Source organism: Malus domestica, chromosome 07, assembly GCF_042453785.1.
Source record: "Malus domestica chromosome 07, GDT2T_hap1".
Taxonomy (NCBI): Eukaryota; Viridiplantae; Streptophyta; class Magnoliopsida; order Rosales; family Rosaceae; genus Malus; species Malus domestica.
In genome coordinates, this window is record NC_091667.1 from 4,571,297 (window position 1) to 4,593,140 (window position 21,844).

General features: G+C 35.6%; 2 protein-coding genes and 1 long non-coding RNA gene across 6 annotated transcripts; 1 reads left to right on the forward strand and 2 right to left on the reverse strand.

The window, feature by feature from the left end:
* Positions 1-477: 477 nt before the first annotated feature.
* On the reverse strand, positions 478-6,412 carry LOC114825992 (uncharacterized). The gene is made up of 2 exons (XM_029105490.2): positions 5,801-6,412; positions 478-1,867 (listed from the first exon to the last, which is right to left on the reverse strand). The coding sequence occupies exons 1-2, from the start codon at positions 6,167-6,169 to the stop codon at positions 1,862-1,864; spliced, it is 375 nt and encodes a 124-aa protein (XP_028961323.1). The 5' UTR covers positions 6,170-6,412; the 3' UTR covers positions 478-1,861.
* On the reverse strand, positions 1,063-1,374 carry LOC139197637 (secreted RxLR effector protein 161-like). The gene has a single exon (XM_070825572.1). The coding sequence runs from the start codon at positions 1,372-1,374 to the stop codon at positions 1,063-1,065; it is 312 nt and encodes a 103-aa protein (XP_070681673.1).
* A 228-nt stretch (positions 6,413-6,640) lies between the features above and the next one.
* Positions 6,641-15,823, forward strand: LOC103401227 (uncharacterized). 4 transcript variants are annotated; one of them, XR_003771681.2, is made up of 8 exons: positions 6,641-6,883; positions 7,155-7,232; positions 8,405-8,465; positions 8,602-8,653; positions 10,953-11,057; positions 11,587-11,679; positions 15,459-15,548; positions 15,670-15,823. It is a non-coding gene; the product is annotated as an uncharacterized lncRNA (long non-coding RNA). The 4 variants fall into 4 exon arrangements; XR_011582986.1 differs by having other exon boundaries at positions 6,643-6,933; positions 10,953-11,046; XR_011582985.1 differs by having other exon boundaries at positions 6,645-6,883; positions 10,953-11,046; positions 15,658-15,823.
* The last annotated feature ends 6,021 nt before the right edge of the window (positions 15,824-21,844 follow it).

Here is a 21,844-nt window from a genome sequence, read left to right on the forward strand (position 1 = left end):
TAGAAGTTAGAACGCACAGCCAATAGCTTGCCTGCTCACCCAAGGGTTAAGTGGAACATCTGAAAGTATGAGGTGGGATGCCCCCCACCGACTATCGACCGTCTCCACATACTTTAATGGAGCAAAAAACACTCTGACAATGTAGGGATTGTTAGATCTATCCTCGGATCGTTCGCATCGATTGTTGGATACATTTAACAATTCCCCTACCGCCAACGTGTGCTTTGGTTCCGTTAATGCATGTGGAAAAGGTATATCTCTGGTGAGCACACCTCGATTTAGGCTTTTGGTGTTCTGCTTGGACCCTTGGGCGGGTGGGCAGGTGGTAAGCCATGTTTGAAATGGTACCAGGCATGTTGGTTGAGGTTGATAAAGATTGAAACTTTTAATAAAAGGTTTGAAGAAATCTGTGTTTTTCTAGAGAGAAAAGGAAGAGCAAGAGTCTGTGTATTTTTCATATATGAAGAAGAAAAGAAAAATTACAAGGACTATATTTATCACAGCTGGTCTAAAAACAGATCCTACATATAGGGACCTAGAACTCCTCTCCGGCCATTAATGGTCATCGGAGGATATCATCCATCCACTTGGAAGAAGATGGGAAAGCTTAGTACAATTAAAAAGACAAAAACACCAGCTGTAATCTTTCTAAAACTAGAAAAAGAAACTAGCCGTTGAATTTTAATGGCTCCTTCTAATTTAGTAAGGTCTTCATTTCTTCACATTTCTCAGCTCCCTTTCGATTTCATCTGCAGGTTTAGCTTCTGCAGGATAACTCTAAAGCTAGGAGGCAGCTTAATTCTCAACAGCCTCTCCTAAGCTGCTTACTGGCTTCACTCCTAACTTCATCCTCAAGTAATTGAATCGATCTTTAGGCAAAGCTTTTGTAAATATATCTGCCAACTGTTCTTCACTCCTGCAATATTCCACATTAATGGATCCTTGCTGCAATGCTTCCCGAATAAAATGATATTTCCTGTTTATATGTCTGGTTCTCTGATGAAAGACTGGATTTTTGACCATTGATATTGCTGACATGTTGTCACAAAACAATGGTGTTGCTTAAGTTTGCATTTCACCAAAATCATCCAACACAAATCTTAGCCAGATAGCTTGAGCTGTTGCCTCAGCTGCTGAGACATACTCTGCTTCTGCAGTTGACAATGCAACTGTGTTTTGCTTGACTGAGGCCCATGAAAATGTACCACTACCAAAACTGAATGCATACCCAGATGTGCTCCTACTGTCATCTTCACTGCCAGCCCAATCTGAGTCACAAAATCCAATCAAAACAGCATCCTTGTCCCTTGTAAATTCAATGCCATAGCCGAGAGTACCTTGAATGCATCTGAGAACTCTTTTAGCTATTCCCATGTAGGGGTGGGTTCGGTACGGTTACCGTACCAAAACCCTTGTACCAATTACCGTACCAAACTTTCGGTTTGGTAAAATCTATTACCATTACCATACCAAACTTTCAGTATACCGAAGTTCGGTATTGCCAAAAGTTCGGTTGGCATGGTATGGCAATGGTAATTGCCATTTTGTTTTGGGACAAAATATGTTTTTTTTTTTGTACCTTTATCTCATACATTATAGATTAAATTCATCATTCACAATTCACACACATAATAATTCAAATGATGCATCAAGATTCATCATGAAAATTAAGCTTAAAATCCAAATAAAAGTTACGAACCAAAACAAATAGAAGTTAACAATCCAAATAGAAATTAAAGTTTCAAACCAAATGAAAATTGGAAGTAAACTTCAAAAAGAAGAATTCATTGATCAGTTATTCAAGCTTGAGATGTCGAAGCTTTTGGAGGAGGCATTGAACTTGTAGAAGATTGAGTTTGTGTCAAGCCTACATTACAAACAAAGAAAACATATTAATTAGTAGTAAGAAGAATTAAAGTTGAAAACCATTTAATAACAAATTTACTGAAAAAATTAAAGCATATCTTTCTTGTTTTCTCGTCTTCCATTTCCTTGTAAAATTGAAGCATATCTTCCGTTGGTTCCTTGTAGAAGTTTACTTCATCTGCCCTAAGCCAACCACTAGTATACAAACTAGTGCCTCCATTATTTTAGGAGTCAAGGATACCCTAAAGGGTCCACAACCCTCCTCCCTAGGCTAAATGCATTTTCAATAGCAACAATAGAAGTGGGGGTTACAAAGATATTTTGGCTATTTGTGAAAGAAGCAGGAACTCTTTTGTGTTTGATTTCCACAATTTCAAGATATCAAAGTCACCAACAACAATGCTAATATAAGTAGGGTTTTATTTTCAAATTATTGGAATATTATAAATATGTGTTATATAATTATCCATTATATAATTTATAAATGATATATTATATTGTATTTTCGGTATGGTACGGTAATATCGTGGTAATGGTATCCATTACCAATACCGTACCATGAAATTTCGATATGGTACAATACCGTACCATTACCGATTGGTACAAAAAATTTGGCACAAAATCGGTATGGCACGGTTGGTAATTCGGTTGGCACGACAATTTGGCAAAAAAATCCACCCCTATTCCCATGTGCTTCTTCGTGGGACCATGCATGAATCTTGATAGCAAACTGGCTGCATACATTATGTCAGGCCTAGTTGCAGTTAAATATAACAGACTGCCAACTATTTTCCTGAACAAACCTTCATCAGCCAACTCACTTCCATCAACTTTCTTCAGTTTCTCACCCGTGGGTAGAGGAATTGTCACTGACTTACAATCCTCCAGACCAAACTTTACAAGTAAGGACTTTGCATATTTGCTTTGATGAATAAATACCCCTTTATCAGTTTGTAGAACTCACATTCCCAAGAAATGATGTAAGAGTCCTAAATCAGTCATCTCATACTTCTGCATCATGTCTTTTTTAAACTCACTGAGCAATGTATTGCTGCTTCCAGTGTACACTATATCATCAACATATATAGAGACAATGATCAGTTTTCCTTCTTCATCAGTTCTGGTATATAAGGTAGCCTCACTGGTGCTTCTTTTGAAATTGCAACTAGTGAGATATGTGTCAATCTCACTGTACCAGGCTCTAGGAGTCTGCTTCAAACCATAGAGAGCATTCTTTAACTTATAAACCTTGTGACTTGCATTTTCAACTTCAAAACCCTTTGGTTGCTCAGTGTAAACCTCCTCCTCAAGTACTCCATTCAAGAAGGCTGACTTAACATCTAATTGGAACAACTTCCAACCCTTTTGTGCTGCAAGTGCAATCAAGGTTCTAATTGTATCTAACCTTGCTACTGGGGCAAAGGTTTCATTATAGTCAATACTAGCTTTCTGAGCATACCCTTTTGCCACAAGCCTAGCCTTGTGTTTTTGAACTGTTCCATCCAGATTCAACTTGGTTTTGAACACCCATTTGACTCCTATGACTGGTTTGTTTGCAGGTCTTTCCACCAGCTCCCAAGTTCCATTCTTTTCAATAGTTTCAATTTCAGCATTCATTGCTTCCTTCCATGCTTTGTCTTTAATAGCTTCATGATAGGTTTCAGGTTCAATAATGGTCATATGACATCTTGCATAGATGTCTTCCAAGCTTCTCACCTTTACTGGTGTATTGCTTGGTGTTGAACCTTGACTGGTAGTGACTATGTTGTTTCCAGGGACATGTTCATCATCTAAGACTAATTGAGTGAGATTTGGAGAGTCAATGCTGTGAGTTTCATGAGGGGATTCTTCAGTTTCGATTATCTCAGAATTTTCATTTCCAATGGTGAGAGGCATGTAGACAGTTTCATCTTGCTTGCTTTCCCAATTCCAGGACTTGTTCTCATCGAATACAACACTTCTTGAGAGTATGATCTTCTTAGTTTGAAGATTATAGATCCTGTAGCCTTTCTCACAACTGCCATACCCCATAAAGATTCCCTTGCTTGCTTTGTCATCAAATTTCTGTCTAAGATTTGATGGAATGTGACTGTAACAAATACTTCCAAACACTCTCAGATGTTTTACACCTGGTTTTCTCCTTGTGAAAGCTTCAAATGGTGTTTTGTCTGAGACTGCAGTGGTATAACACCTATTTTGCAGATACACTGCAGTGCCAACTGCTTCAGCCCAAAACTTGATAGGAATTTTCTTCTCAGACATCATTGATCTTGCCATTTCTCCAATGGTTATATTTCTTCTTTCAGCAACCCCATTTTGCTGAGGTGAGTAGGCAATAGTCAGCTGCCTCTCCATGCCAAGATCACTGCAATACTCAAGGAATTCATGTGAGGTGTATTCTCCACCTCTGTCACTTCTTAGTTTCTTCAATTTGAATCCACTTTGAAGTTCAACAAATGCTTTGAATTTTTTGAACACATTTATCACATCTGACTTGTTTCTGAGGAAATATACCCAACACATCCTTGAGAAATCATCAATGAATGTGATGAAGTATTTGTTCCCTCCAATGGACACATTTTGCATTGGACCACATACATCCGTGTGCACCAATTCAAGTGGATTGTTTGCTCTCCAAGGTTTCTCATTCTCAAATGGTTCTCTGTGACTTTTACCATACACACAGCTTTCACATACTCCTTCTTTTTCTGAGAAATCAGGTAAACCCAACACCATTTGTGTTGGCTGCATTTTCTTCATGCTAGTAAAGTTCAAATGGCCCAATCTTCTATGCCAAACCCATGGATCTTCTTGTATTGCTGCTTTCCTTGCCACTGAGTTGACAGATTCCATGGACAATGGGAAACATCTATTTCCAGTCATTGCAACTTTAGCAACAACATTATCAAGACTACTATCATCACATATTAATGCATAGTTTCCTCCAAATAGAATGTAGTACCCATGCTCCATCATTTGCCCTATGCTCAGCAGATTTTCATCTAATCCAGGAACTAACAACACTTCATTTATGTACCTTCTCCCTTTCCGTGTCTCAACTACAAGTGTCCCTTTTCCTGTGGCTTGAACAAGGTCTCCAGTGCCCATTTTTACTTTGCAGGTCACTGACTTATCAAGATTAATCAATAAAGACTCTTGAGAGGTCATGTGGTTGTTGCATGCACTATCCACAAACCACACAGACTTGCTTGATGCAATTTTACTTGCATGACAAGCATAGAACATGGTTGCTGTGACTGCATCTTCTTCCTTTGCACAGTTTGCAACTTGTTTACCATTGTCACAATCCTTAGTTAAGTGACCAAATCAATTGCACCTTCCACACTTGGGTTTTCCTTTATATCTGCATATACCAAAATGGTATTTGTCACATACTTGACATATCGGTTTCACATTTCCTTGGCTGCCACTTGGTTGTTTGTTGTGTGCAGTAAATTTGTTGTTCCAGCCACTACCACTGCCATTATTCCAGTTGTTATGAGACCAATTCTTACCCTTCTTATACTGACCCCATTTTGGATTTGTCTTATACTGAGACCCTTTAACACTTCCAGTGCCATTTCCATTTCCTCCAACTTTAGCTGAAAGCCCTCTCAGTACCTGTGTATTTCTCTCTTTCATCATGCAAGTCTTCTCTTTTATCATAGACTTTCACTGAAGCTAAGACTTCCTCAACTCTAATAGTGTCTAGATCTCTGGTTTTTTCAATGATTGACACTATGGACTTATATCTCCTACTTAGACTCATCAACAACTTTTGAACAATTCTTTTCTCTGTTACATCTTCTCCTAGAGATTTCAAGTTGTTGACTATCTCAAAAAACCGAGCCAAGTAGTCATCCAGAGATTCAACATCATTCATCCTTAAATATTCAAAATCAGCTCTAATGGCTTGTAATTTCACAGCTCTTACCTTTTTATCTCCTCTGAACTCTCTTCTCAGGATTTCCCAAGCTCCTTTAGCAGTCTTTTCATTTCTGATGCGAGGGAAGAGCTCATCTGCTATGGCTCCTTGAATGAGACTCAGCGCCTTGGCGTTTTTGATTTTGTCTTCTCTGGAGATGGTGGGTGCTTCCACTGGAGTTTGCTCAGCCTCACTTTCTTCATCTCCAGAGCCTTCTTCCTCCTCGGGAATCTGCTGCGGTCGTACTCCGAGTTCTACCACATCCCATAGATCGTAGGCTATGAGAATGGTTTCCATTTTCAATGCCCAAAAATCGTAGTTTGAGCCATTAAATTGTGGTGTTCGTAAATCACCACCGGAGGAGCTTGATCCAGCCATCTTCTCAGGTAACACAGCTCAAATGGTTATAAAGGTACCACCTTTAAGGTTTTCTGAATTTTTTTTTTAATGGATCTCTCTCACAGTATCACGCCCTTTCTTCGGAATCAGACCTAGTGCTCAGATACCATGTTTGAAATGGTACCAGGCATGTTGGTTGAGGTTGATAAAGATTGAAACTTTTAATAAAAGGTTTGAAGAAATCTGTGTTTTTCTAGAGAGAAAAGGAAGAGCAAGAGTCTGTGTATTTTTCATATATGAAGAAGAAAAGAAAAATTACAAGGACTATATTTATCACAGCTGGTCTAAAAACAGATCCTACATATAGGGACCTAGAACTCCTCTCCGGCCATTAATGGTCATCGGAGGATATCATCCATCCACTTGGAAGAAGATGGGAAAGCTTAGTACAATTAAAAAGACAAAAACACCAGCTGTAATCTTTCTAAAACTAGAAAAAGAAACTAGCCGTTGAATTTTAATGGCTCCTTCTAATTTAGGAAGGTCTTCATTTCTTCACATTTCTCAGCTCCCTTTCGATTTCATCTGCAGGTTTAGCTTCTGCAGGATAACTCTAAAGCTAGGAGGCAGCTTAATTCTCAACAAGCCATGCATTTAGAGCAGGCAAAACGAAGAAAGTCTTTGTGTATGGATTGATGGTAGCCACTTCCCCTGAAGAGAAGAGGATGATGATTATTTCCGAAAATGATCCAAGTTAAGATAACTCAACAGATTATATCTGTGTGGTTCACGGGCGCATCAACGTGGGTGTATCTGATCCGCCATTCTGCACCCATTTCTTTCATTTTTAAAATAGATAATTCACTTTTGTGTGTGGCTATCTGCTTATACTTGACGCTCATTTTAATCAGGGTGCAAATGACTGGATTGTCAAAAATAAGTATAAGTTTAAACGACAGAATATATTACATCATTGTCTGTTTAGAATGTTCATTGCTTTTCTGCTTTTGTGTTGCATGTTTAGCCTTTCTCTGGGTGGTGATCGTTTAAGGATGCGCGAACTTGAATGGCTATGAGTGTGCTCGATAGCAACCAAATTTGGGTGAGAACCATCAAACTCTAATCCTAATTTTTTCCTCTTTTGAATTTAAGAGTGAAATTGGTGCATCTATACCCTTTATGTTGTGAACCATGCAAATTAAGTGTTTTTGGAGGTACTGTTTGTATTTTCTCGGAAGTTTAGAAAGGGTGTTCCGTCGATCTCAATAAGAGTGGGTTAAGGGCAGTTTGCAGAGTGACAGAGGTGGGTCTAGGGTTTCTCTCCCCTTCCTCATCTTCTTCTCCATCAAAACCCTAATATTCCCAATCCGATCTGTCCTATTTCTCAACACACCCACATCCCCTCTCAAGTCTCTAGCTTTAGCCGGCCGGAACCCGACCAAACTAACCCAAACCTCAAATGGGCAGTCGGAACCCTTTTTTTTTTCTTAATTCTATTTGTTACTGCTGGTTCCGATATTTCATTGTCCTATTTGTCTCAGTATTGCCACTTTTGTTATTCTTATCAATATTTACATCTTAATTTTTTTCAATTTGTTTCTTTTTACTTAACATGGTTTCGACTTCTTGAGATTGTGAGTTTAATTAAAAGTTTATCATATGATATCAGAGTTTAAATATGATAGTTTTTTTAATAGAAAGGGTGTCTTTTAATGTGAATAAATTCTGTTAACAAGGATTTTGGTCTCTAAATTTTTCGTAGTGTAATTTTTATGGTATAATTTCTGTCATTGGCTTTGTTTTTGTACTTCTCCCATTTGTATGTAAATTCAATAAATTGGTGAAATTTTCAGGTCTGTGAATTCAATGAATTGCCCAGATGGACCCATCAGTAATAGTTGATTTTCATTTTGGAAAAACTGTTGCTGGCCAAAGAGAGGTCATGATGTCCTATTTTGTACGAACTATATGTCATTGATGATAGATTGTAAGGTAATTGAGGTTTGTGCAGACAATAACTATTAATACGAATGGATGGATGGACCGATGCCATGTGTACTGTTAATTATGTATAAGACATTCTTTCTGTGATGTTGGAACCCAAAATTGGGATGCATTTAAACTTAAAGTATTATATATATGGGTGATTTTCTTCTTTTTCATTTCTTTGATATGGATGGTTGGGGAAACGCAGGAAAGACCTACTCACACAAGATATGTATCAATGCAAGTTCTAAAGTCGATTTCTTTTTCTTTATGTGTACAATATTACAGGGGCAATGAGGATAGGGGTTGAAGTTGAAGAGAAGTGTGAGATAGATTCCGAGCTTATTCAGTAAGTCTCTAATTAAGTCGAAATAAACTGCCTTCATTTCTTTTCTATCCATGCTTTAATTTGACTTGGATAATTTTATTTTATGTAATGATTTCTTCTGGGTTTTTGTCCATTTCGTATTTTAAATACGTTGAAGGTTGAAGATGGAGACAAATATGGAATTCTGGATGCCGAGGAGAAGAAGCCTGGTATTAACACATCTTTATTTTTGAGCGAGTATCTCTTTCTTTTCTTTTGATTTTGCTTCTTTATTTTTGTTGTCGAATATTTCAATTTTTCAACTCACATGTTCATATACATCGTTGAGGAGTGTATTTTGCCATTAACAAGCCATTATTTTGTCTTTTTTTGTAATTGTTTTTAAAATTTTATGGTATTATTTTTCCCAAACCTAAAAATCACAGCAAAAACGAAATTTTTTTAAAGTATTGTGAAATGGATAATCACCAAAAAAAAAAAAAACAGTTGCAAGTAACTTGACACACTATAATAGGTTTTCTTTTTGGCATGTTTGTGTTTCTTATTCGCATGCATGATTCCGTTATCATTTACATTTACTTTTGCATGATTTCTCATAAAATGGACGTGAATCTATTTATTGTAAAAATTTAACTTTTATAGCCAAGCAAATGATTTTTATCACTCTCTTTGATTTTTGACAGATTACATTAGATTTTATTGTTGTTTATTTGATGAAGTTCTCGATTAAGAGCATATATTTTTTCAAGAGAGACTTTGGATGCGGTCCCTAGCTATGAATATTCTTTGATTGAAACCTTGTTGGTTTTCAATTTTTGATCGAAGTCCTTGAAATTAATGTGATAATTTATTTATATTTACGTTACTATATATTTTAAATGGTACATTTTATGACACACCCCGACCCGGAATGTCCACTAGGATCCCGAATCGAGCCATGCTGGCCGACACCGCTTCTCTTAAAACTCTGAGTCTTGCGAGGTCCCTCATTGGAAAAATACACATACATCTCCTGGGAAAGTAGTATATGAGCACGTTTGAGGCTTAACAAGTGCTAGAATGTGTTGGTTTTCATTTATTCGTATTCTCTATTATCATTATTGCTTCCGCACTATGCACATGGCTACGTCACCCTCACGTGACGGCTAGCATGCCCTGATTCAGGTTGGGGTGTGTCATTTTACATATAACAAATTGCTATATTTAAGAATGAATGGGTATATAAAAATTGAATAGATTTTATATATTAAAAAAAAGGGTACATTTTAAGATTACAAATTTGAAAAAAAATATATGAATGGGTACATATAATTAGGCATGGGTACATTTGGAAAAATAAAAAAGGGTACAAATAAATTTAAAAAAAAAGGGTACAAATACAAATAAAACTTTAAAAAAATATGGGCACAAATAAAAGAAATTAATATATGGGTACAAATTAAAACTAAAAAGAAAATTGGTACAAATTAAAAAAGGGTTGCAAATTAAAAATGGGTACAAACTAAAACTAAAAATATATGATAAAAAATTTAGTCATAAATATAAATATACTAATTGTAACATTTTTAACATTAAATGAATATATTTAGAAATAAAAAAAATTTATTATTGAAATCATTAATGATGTTATTAATACCCAAGGACCTTAATCAAAAACTGAAAAGGAATAGGATTTTAATCAATGGAGTAGCAAAATGAAGGATGATAACCTAATTTCTCATTTTTTTCAATTTATCCCCTTTTTTATTTAGTAGGGGAAAAGGGAATGAGGCGGTTGAATGAGGCAGTACAGATAAATTTCTTAATTGTTATGCTTTATTTTTCAATTAATTTTCATGCATTTGATAATTACTTAGCACGATAATTGTCAACCATATGATCGTTATTCATGAATACAAAACAATCCAATACCTTCATTCACAAATCACAAGTATACGATGAGCTATTTAGAAATTCGGCATTTTCATCATCCAATTCAATAGCATTTGGGATACTATGCTAGAATTTGATTACAACTCCAGTTAGGAGATGTGAAGCATGAAGAACATCTCTTTAGGAAGTGTTAGCTAATCTGGTTAATTGCTCGACGAAATTAGCCATTTTTGTCATCTAGATTGGATAACTTAAGGAAGAATGTTTGAATGATTGATCATATTCATTAGCCCTATGTTTTTTTACTGCATAATGATGAAATTGACTCGTTATTTAGTCATAGTAATCGATGTAATAGGTACGTATCAACTGTCGCATCATATAATTATTCAAAATGCCCCTTTTAGCATTTCAATACCATTTGCACGTCTTTGTTAGCACTTTGAATACCTAATCCCCAATTTTCAAGATCTTGCAAAACAATGTGACATTGCCTCTCTGTTTATCTTAATATTGCCTTTCTGTTTTTGGTATCTTTGTTCATCTCTTTGAGAGATGAGTGCATGGTTGTCACATAATCACATTACATGTTTCTTTATCAAACTGTATACGATTTTTTATTCTTTCACGTCTCAGACAATATAAGGATCTTGAACCCGAAGAAGACAACAAATGTCATGCAGCTATGTACTGGTGAAATACGAGCATCTGTATTTCAATGGAAAATCAGGTGAAATACAGGTGTTTTTATCTGCAAAAAATTCAGATATGGTGTCTTAATAACTTTCTCATGCTATTCTATTTGATTCTTTAATCAAAGTTTTGTAGTTTTTGGATTTGGTGGATCTTAGTAAATTAGGTAGTAAAAAGTGCTCTTTTGCTAATTCTCAATGTAGTCAAATTTTCTCAAGACGATTTGAGTGGGGAAAAACAATGTCATATATATAAACGTTTCTTTTGGTTGTGAAGATACACTATGGAGTGTGTGCATATTTGAATTTTCAGTTTCCTCGAGTGTATTCAATCTCACATTTCATTATAGAGACCTCAAGTAGTACTTAATTTAAGATGCATGCTTCAGTACAATCGAATGGAAAAAAAATATACCATTGCAATGTTGGTATTTCGTATATCTTATTTATAACTACGTTTTCTATTGCAAATTATCGCCACAACAATTTATATGCACGATGTCCATGTGGCTATTATGCATGCATTATTTTCTTCTATGTGAGGATACGATTTAATTTGTTCCTTCCCCATTTTTCAGGTACAGAGTGGTGCTGAAAATTTTTCTCATTATGCTCCTATGCCCAGTTGGTCGGGTGTATATGACATGCAGTGAGCTCAGGGACACAAATAGGTTAGTTCATCCACGATGCTAAGCCCTGTCTTGAATGGTATCTTGGATGCCGCGAAAAGAACTTATTACTATTTATTTGCATGCCTGTGGAAAGGCCAGCGACAATTTGTGGCGATATTCATGGGCAATTTCACTACCTTGCAGAGCTTTTTGAATTGGAGCGTTTTCTTGCTTGCCATTTTGAATTATTTCAAATTATGAATGACTTTTTTTTTTTTTTTTACAACATTGTTGAGTGGGTTTTGCTTAAGCTTTGGGGTTCTTAGTTTATATCATAACATTTGATATGGTTTCATTTATTTTGTCAACTTAGATACTTTTCTAAATAGATTTTTGGGAACTTTAACGAAAAGTTCCCGGTACTGTTCACGTTAACGAAAAACCACATTTTTACACTAAAAAGTCAATTATGGTACTATTCACTTTACGCTTTATTTTGTCCTTATCGTTAAAACTCAAAGTTTTCAAACCCTTTTCATTAGTTTTCCTTAGATTTTTCTTTATAGTTTTGTAAATGGTTCCTGCCGCAACGCGCTGGAATATTTTCTTCGTGGACCACGACCTCTCTCTCTCTTTTGGACTCTTCTTTCCGTTTCTGTTTCTGTCTCACAAACCCTTTTGTTTCTCTCAAACCTCTCCTTGCCTTGCTCTCCGATCTTGAGTTCTTTGTGTGTCTCCGCTTTTTCCAAAAAACGATTAACTCAGTAAAATTTGTTTAGATCGTTTTGTCTGAGTAGAGGCTTTCTTTTCCTGAGAAAAACCCTGAATCCTTTCAATTTCAAACCCTAAATCCATTCACTGAAAAACAAAATATAAGAATTAATCGTTGAAATTTGTAAAGGGGTTGTGATGGCGGAGAGTAGTAATGGGGTGTCGATTTGGTTCAACAAGAAAGTGGTTGATCCCCTCCTCGAAATCCTCCTCAGGCACCATTTGCTCTCTCTCTCTCTCTCTCTCTCTCTCTCTCTCTAATTTTCTTTTCCTGTTTCAGATTCAAACATTCTGTTTAATCCAATTAGTTGATAGCTGATAGCTCTAGATGTGTAATTACATAATAATTAGCTCTGCTGGTTAATCCAATTAGTTAAGGTAAGGAATAAATTTTGACTGATACAACTGCATGCTCTCATAGATTTCTCCCAAAGATTGGATTTTAAATTTTTAGGAATGTTAAAAATTTAGTTTTTTTATATTTTCTTGAAAGGATATGAAATTGAAAATCCAAAATATCAATTTTTTTGTTGAAATTATTTGACTTTTGGGTTCAAAAATTTGAATGCAAGAGGTCCTGTTGGTCCATTTTTTACCTTTATTTTATTTTATTTTATTATATTTTGTTGTTAGTGTTTGGGTTAATATTTAAACTTTGGGCTTTCACGAAGGAAAGCCCAAGAGAGTTTAATAAAGAAGGTTTTGCCCGAAACCCAAAATCAAGCCCAGATCATCCATCTTAAGATATTATGGCGGCTCCCCATTAATGCAAAGGGCCAATTGCTTACAAGAAGTGACAACCGATGGAAAATCACCAACTCTCGGCCCAAAAGTGCTTTTGGATGACAAACACGTAAAAAGGCTGGTGACTCACTATCTTTCAATTGCTTTCGGGCAAGAACAGAAACAACACAGCTGGGCTAATTCATCTATAAAAGGGGGAGGAGGGCCTAGAGACGAGGACACTCAACCATTCAAACAAACAAACATACAACTTGTCTCTTAGCCAAGCAAATACCCAGAAAGTCGTGCTTTGTCCAGACTCTGCACCCTTCTAGCCTTAAACTTCCTTAGAAAGACATCTTTTGTCTATGTAAAAGCTCTGCTACCTTTTTCCTAAATGTTGTAGTATCGATCTCTCATGTATAAACTCTTTCCCAGTCATCCCCTTTAGCACTCAATCCTTTTGTAACTGCCAAGAGAAGAGACCACAAGACGTTTTAACCTTACCCAACAAGGTGAAATCTCGCCCGACTCTCTTTGTTTTTGCCTTTCCATTAATAGATATGGTGTTATAATGTATCCCTCAATAGATATGCAAGTTATTTTCGGTCTCTCAATGATTCAGAGTTCCATTAACTCTCAGATCTGGTTCACTTAGTACCTTTGCTATCATAAAAGTAAATGAAACTGATGTTTTGATCAAACCTGGACTTCTACCCTTTAAAGCATACAAGATAAACAAAAGTCCTTGATCTCAAGGCATAGAAAAGAACTTAATGTGGACTTAACCCATCCACGACAATCCTTTGATAATGAGAAGTCATAATAACTTGGGGTGCAAGTAATCGGCTTAAACACACTCATTCTACATCTGTTATACAAAGATGGCAGTGGCACGCCTCATCACTTAGTTAGTTTTGATGGCGAGCCTCACGGCCTACACCTAAGGCTCGACAAAGGCACCTTTCAAAACTAACTTCGTCCTCGTCTTGCAGCCCGACGAGCAAGCGAGAGCTCGACAACCAACCAAAGTGCTAACTCCTCGGGGAGCTGTGTGCTTGAGCCAGGGACCATTCCTAGTGGAATTCCTGTCCGAACTGTTAGCAATGAATTTATGAATGTATGAAAACATTGGATGCTAAATTTAGGGGGATATTGCTCAAATGAAGATATTTTTGTATGGATATTTAGGATTAGTGCGATTTCTGCTTCTTGAATTGGGGCAAATAGCACTTTGATATTGCTCTTGGACTTCAGAAAAAGTTTCCCCTTTTATGAACACGTAGCTGGGTAATTTTAGGAAACATGTGAAATTATAGAAGTTTCTATGTTGGATTCACTTTATTTCACTTTGAATCGTTGTCAATGGATTGGTTTTGGGAACTTTGTGGTGCACGAGGAAGTTCTTCAGGTTATTCAAACATTCAGTGGTTAACTTTCCGTTTAGAGACTCTAGAAAATAAGTTGTAGTCATGAATTTTAAGTTTCATTTAAAATGGTGTACAACGACATCAATAATTCTATGTTAAGTTTTTTGTTTTTGGGTTAGGCACTCATATGGTAATGCCTTTGTTCTCTACCTCCTCCTCTGACTCTTTTTTCTTGTTCTTCTTCTTCTCTTTGTGCAACTTCTAAATATGGTGGAATCGGTGGAGCATCCCACTCGCCTAGGCATCTTTCCTTTCTGAAACAAGGTCCTTCTACCCTGCGCCATCTTCGAATTCATTGCACTTCACCCTGCAGGTGCCTTTGAGCCTTAAAATTTGTCTTTTGATTGATTGTTTTTTCTATTTGAATCCTGAGAAAACTTTGTATATACTTTAACCGGTAGCTGTTTTAGCTTAGCACAAATTTTATAGCTCTGCAATTACTCTACTTGCTTGGAAATTATGTTCTTTTTTATGCTCTTTGTTGCCCAAACTGTGTCGTTTACTTTTTGCTGCAAAAATTTTGCATATTTTATTCTTCAATTTTGCCAGAGTTAGTTTCAAATGCCAACTTTCCTTTTTCCTTTTTCTAGGTAATTGATCATTATGCGGTTTGTAAGTTGGAAACAGGTTAAAATCTGTGGCTTCCTTTATTGATGTAAACTTGCATGAAAGAGAGAAACAATAACCAAAAATTTATCTGAACCCCCTTCTGGTTCTGTTTGATTGATTGTCTATTTAGCGTGTTTTTTAGTTTTGCTTGGTGGGTTTAGGTTCATTTGGGTTTATATGTGATTTCCAGTCGATTATTATTTTTATTAGTTGCCGATCATATTTACTGTCTTTGTGGTTGTTTCAGTATAGTTCTTGGGTACACACACATTTATCCAATAAATAAGTTCCTGAAATTGTTTTTAGGGGATGGACAAGTCACAGGCAGCAATCTCTCTATGATCATCGTCGGGAAAATATCGTGATCATTTTGAGTTCGGATTCATCCAGCATGTGGTAAACATTTATTTTCCGATTACTTTCATCTGTTTATTTGTAAATCAATAACTTTTTTTTAGGAATAATGAATGTCACAATTGCTGATAAATTGATATTTTGTTCGGAGCTTGAATTGTAGATCTATGCAAGATAGCCATATATGGATCAATGCTATGGACTCTTCTCAACCTATGGACCTCAAATTTCAATGTGTCTTCCATCATTTATCCTACCTCACTATGTATGGAGCTATTACATTTGCAATCGTATTAATTTCTTGAAAACAATATTTATATTTCAATGTAAACTGCTAATTTTGGAATATACTATCGTTTTCTTGTTGGTACATTAAAATGAAAATATGAAAAGTAGTCTCAATCTCGCCCGGGGGTGTTGCAGGCCGATTCGATGCTACGAGGCACTTTGTTTAGGTCTATCTAAGGGAGAGAGGTGTTGGGTGTTTGAGACAAGGGGTTTTAGGGATTAGGTTTGGGTGGGATTTCAAGGATTAGGTTTTGGTGGGATTTGAATGATTAGGTTTGGGTTTTTGTTTGTGCGATTGGCAGAGAGATGAGGGGGGGTCTAAGATAGGATTAGGAGATTTAGTTTAGGCATTGCAAAGTCAGAGATAAGGGTGTCTAAGAGAGATGTGGGAGGATTTAGGCGAGGGATTTCAGGGATTTGGTTTAGGGTTTGTTTTTTGCAATTTGCACAGACAGAGAGATGGGAGGATTTTCTGCAAGGGATGAAGGGAACGGGAAAGGGAGGTATGGGTTTGGGTTTGTTGTGATGGGGTTTAGTAATTTTCAATATTCTGCGACTTTTTTTAATCAGTAAAATTAAATTACCAATTGAATTTATAACATGCAATCAATTTCTTTTTAGTTGAGTTCAAATAATGTTGATTGCGCTGTTATAAAGCTCTTTTTTATAGTTAGGTTGAAAATCATATCGATAGATTCTTTATTTAGTTGGTCCAATTTGTAACAGATGAGATTGTTTTGTTTGATGTTTCAATCAAAATTTGATCTTTTTTTGTGTGTGAAATTATAATGGAATTGCAAGTCAAGTATATCTTAGATTCTTGGTCAACTATTATATTGTCTCTTGACTGGATGGTTTTTTATAATTTTCTGGATCTACGGTTACAATGCTTTTTATAATTTCCTAGATCTATCCTTTTTGTTCGTTCATGATTATGTTGAATGTTTTTCAGGTTAAATGTGTCTTATTCATGTAGTTAAGGCTGATGTATTTAAGTCCTGCAACATCATACGGGCATATTACTAGTTAATACGATAATGAATGGCAAGATCTAAATACTTATGAAAAAAATCAAATCTAAAATTGAAAAATCTGTAGCATTAAAATACAAAGTAGAATTATTAGAGAGATGGGCCAAAGGCCTACTTCCAACCACACCGACATTATCTCCAACTTCGTAATTACCACATGAAAAATTCATCAGGTGTGAAGTTTTATCACAAAAGGCTTCAGTATTATTTGGAGTGAAGTTAGGATATTTAAATATTTCCTTTCTTAGACCGCATTCAGAAGATGACTTTCTATGCCTCACATATATCGCGAAGGCAATGTAGTTGCGGACACTTTTACTAATATGGGCTTGTCTTCTCCAACTTTGGTATGTCATGATTCTCCTCCAATGGCGGTTCGTGCTGCTTTGTTGGTTTGCCAGGCTTCCGCTTCTCAAATGAATGTACCTCTCGACATACAGTTTTGTCTCCTTTTTTTTTCTTAACCTTGTGATGTTGCTTGTTCTGTTTTGCAGGTTTAGACCCTTAGGTTCGGCTTTAGAAGGGTTAGGTTTCATGTTCCCCATCTCTTCTCCTTGTATCTTTGTTGTTTTTATTTCTAGAAGGGTAAGGTTTATGTACCTCCTTCTTTTCATGTACTTTTTTTTTATCCTTTTTTCTTGTATTATGAGGGGTTAGGCTTATGTCCTTCCCCTAACGAGATGTACCATTTTTTCGATATCAATAAAAATCCATCGTACTGTCAAGGTTTTCTAAAAAAAAAAAAAAAAAGCCCTCTCAAGGAACCCAATTAGTGGGTCACACGTGGGAGATTCACGCATCAACAATCACGTGAAGCGACTTACCCAACACGTTGGGTCAAGGGCCCACCATCATCATGTGAGGCCAAGGGGACCCACCCATCACGTGGCAGTATGTACAGGCCAGCTTCCTGGCTTTGATACCAAATAAAATTATCAGAGAGACTAACCAAAGGCTCACTTCCAACAACACCGATATTGTTTGCAACTTGATAACTACCACTTTCATAATTCATCAAGTGTGGGATTTTGTCACAAAATGTTTTGGTATTAGTTGGAATGGGGTTAATATATTTAAACACTTCTTTTCTCAAAAACACGATTGATGTGTGATTTCAACATCACATATTGCATAAGTAGGCATTTCCAAGTTTTTATTAAGTACATACAATATTATTTAAACTTAAACCCGGTCATGAGATTTTTAAGGTCTAGGGCGACGCTAAAAACATGCTCTGACTTCATATAAGAAAAATTATTCGTTTTCACACATGAGACTTCTATAAAATTATACTTAGAAAACCACTTCAAAGTTCAAACTCAACAATTTAGAAACACGTAAAAACTAATTTATTTTGCATTGAGAAAAGAGAACCAAAAAACTCTAGACTTAGGTAGATAGATGATTGTTTCCCTTTATCTGAACTTTTAAATTATTTTTATATGAATCGTGAGGTGTTTTTTGTAAGATCCCACATCGCTCAGGGGTGAGAATCTTGCAAGCCTTATATGTATATTCTCATCTCTACCTAGCACGAGACCTTTTGGGAGCTTACTGGCTTCAGGTTCTGTAGGAACTCCGAAGTTAAGCGAGAAAGGGGCCAGAGCATTCCCATGATGGGTGACCCATTGGGAAGTTTTCGTGTGAGTTCCCAGAAACAAAACCGTGAGGACATGGTCGGGGCCCAAAGTGGACAATATAGTGCTACGGTGGAGTCGAGCTCGGAATGTGGTGGGGGCCCGAGCCGGGATGTGACATTTTTCTTATTTCATTACCATGTCAATATAGGACTAAAAACATAATCATACTTTCGAGTCTTAATATATATGTATAAACAATGAATGAGGACAAAATTAAACATAGTATTGGCAATGACATATACACATTAATTCATTGAAGGCTAATGCTAGGGAGACCAAATTTTGTAAACAATATAATGTGGTGGATGATTGGATTATTACAAGTATTGACTAACATTATTATTTTTTATTGGTGACACGTTATATGATTTGCAAATTTGATTTACCCAACATTACTCTTTGTTGACGGTTAGACTTTGGAACTTACATAACTACTAACTAGTAATTATAGTTCGAACATGAGGTAAAATAAAATTTAACAACCAAACAGAAATTTGTAAAAATTAGAAAAATTGGATCAAATTTTGTAAATTTATACTCATTGCTTGCTAAACCCAAGTGCAGGTGTCGCGTAGTAGTATAAACTCGAAGTCCGAGTGTTGTATTCCTCAAGGAGTGTTGAAAAAGAATGCAGAATTATCAAGACTGAAACAAAGAACAATATCGAATGAGATGTAACTTATAGAAGAAAAAGTTCAACAATTATAAATACTAAAGCATCAGGGTTCCACCCACATACAACTATGCAATTTCACTATTTCGATTCCTTTTTATAACTCAACTGAGATACCAACAACAAGTAATCTCAACCGAAAAATATAGCAATTAAGTTTTCCTCATATAAAACTTCTTGAAAAGTGATTTTTATTGTAGATATTCAAAACAAAATGCCCATTCAATTTCTTATAGAAATAATCCCAAATATAATTTGTACCTACGGCAACAAAATATTAGGAAATTACTCCGTTGAAATCGTACCAATCTACTAATTTATTCAATTCACTAAAAGCATGAATGTGAAACAAAACTATAGGAAAAACATGATTAAACCTATGAATCATAACCAACATTCATCAATCCGAAAATAGAATAAATAAGAAATTCCGTTGAAAATCCACAATGTAAAATTGACATTAAAACTCCGAAATAGAATCGAAATAATAAAACTACATACTCGTACTATAGGTTCCCCCTAGCCTTAGCTAGGGAGATTAGTTCTCCATAAACTAAATAGAAAAAGAAAAATCTAAAATTATGAAAAGGCCGGGGCCTTTTGAAAACAATCAAATAGAGATTATATAAGCTGCTGCTGCATCCAACCTCCCTTCATATTCTTCTTGAATAATGGTCATTCATCAACCCATTATTAATATGTTAATGCCAATCCTCATAACCCTCTGAATAATGGTCATTGATAAGCCTTAATGCCATATTGAAATGGTAATGGCTGGCCGTTTCTTTTTCTTCTTCTTTGCCTTCTCCTTTCTTCATTTCTTTTCGGTAACCGACATAGAGTTAATCACCAATTTATTGTCTTGTGCCTCACCCTTTAATTTCCTTGCAACATTCTCTTAGTCTTGCACATGAACATTAATATAACATCAGTCAAAAATTAAAACAAATTAGATATAAAACCTATTTGACCAGTTATAGATGATAAAGCACAAATTTGATAAATTACTAGAGAAAAACATGTAACGGGTATAATCAAAGCGCATTAGACATGCACTTTTGAGCAATTATCACACCCCCAACTAGCTTATTGCCAGTCTCTAGCAATTCAAGCAACAGAAAACATGCTCTAGCACCAAACCAAAAACAAAAAGTCACATGGAAAAAATCAGTTTCCCCTACATAACCCTCAAAGCATTTTATTCAAGTGTACATAATAATCAAGAACCTTAATAAGCATAAAGCAAGCGAATCCACAATATTCTAGTATTAGCAATAATTTCTCAAATATCCTTGGAGTGTTGTGTGTGAAATAGCCATAACAATGTGATCCTAAGCTTCTTTAAATCTCAATATGAAAACAAGTGAGTCTCTCATAGGATTTACACTCATGCACTCAATATTTATGCGTTAATGTGTCTCACTCAAGTGATCTCATAAAAACATGCCGTCATATGCTTGCTTGTCCACCTACTCGCTATCAATATCATGTGACTACTTGAATTAAAGGTGTTTATTAAGGTTGTAATGGGGCTTGCGGTTAAGGTTAAAAAGAATAAAAAGGAATAGGAAAACAAAGAGCCTATGAAAATTAGTAGAGCACATGATGAAAATAATTGACTGCAAAGTCACTTGAATCCTCGGTGGCTCCACCAATATCTTGAACATAATAACACTTTTCACTATTAGAGACCAAATTTCATTGAGTTGGGTCTCAGACTTCATTTCAGCAAGATTTTATTATTCTTATTTTTTTTTGGTGAAAAAAAAATAGTATAAACAAGAGTCAGCTTAGATACCAAACACATATACTCCTTTCCTTTGAAGACTTTTCCGCTCTACAAACTTCCATAGACTGAGGTAAGATATAGTATTTAAGCTTTATGGGTAAGGAGAACATGGGTCATGAAAAAAACATGCTTATTTAGGCTCAAATGGTTATCTAAGGGATAATGTATCAGGGACACTAGCTTGCTTGGCCATGGTGGATATCCTAAACGCCTTATTCATTTTCAAGTTATCATATGAATTGAAATATGTTCGATAGGTTTAAAGCAAGTTCTAGAGATACACGTTATTGCAAGATCATACGCACAAGAATAAAAAGTGATTGATGTATAATGTTTCAATCATATAGGCGCAAAAACTCACAAGGCTACACAAGATCACTAGATTCACATATTAATCTTTAAATCATGCATTAGTTTCACATCAAAATGGCTATGTGCATTGCTTTTCCAAGAATAATCGAAAAGGTAGAGAGCTAATAAAAGAATAAAGCATCTCAATTAAAACATGCTCACTATTTCCTTAATTAACATGTATGAAATTCAATTCAATCTCATTGGGTTGAGAAACTAACAAAAATCTAATTAAAAACAGTAAGAAAAATGCAATTTTTTTTATTGGACTTTTTCCTTTTTAAATAAAAGGGACGAAAATTACATAAAATAAAAATAAAATGAAAAACAACTCGACATGTTGTCAAAAGCAAGTAAAATATACCTTCTACTCACCCCAACTTAAAACTGACATTGTCCTCAATGTTAATATTCATAAGAATAAGAAGTAAGAAAGACACGCAATTTAAATTGAGAAAAAGATTTAGGAAAGAATACACCTGAAGGTCTAAGAAGGCTTTGAAATTCTTTCAGCAACTTGTCGGCGACACGTTGATAAACTGAAAAAGAAACAAAACAAACGAAAC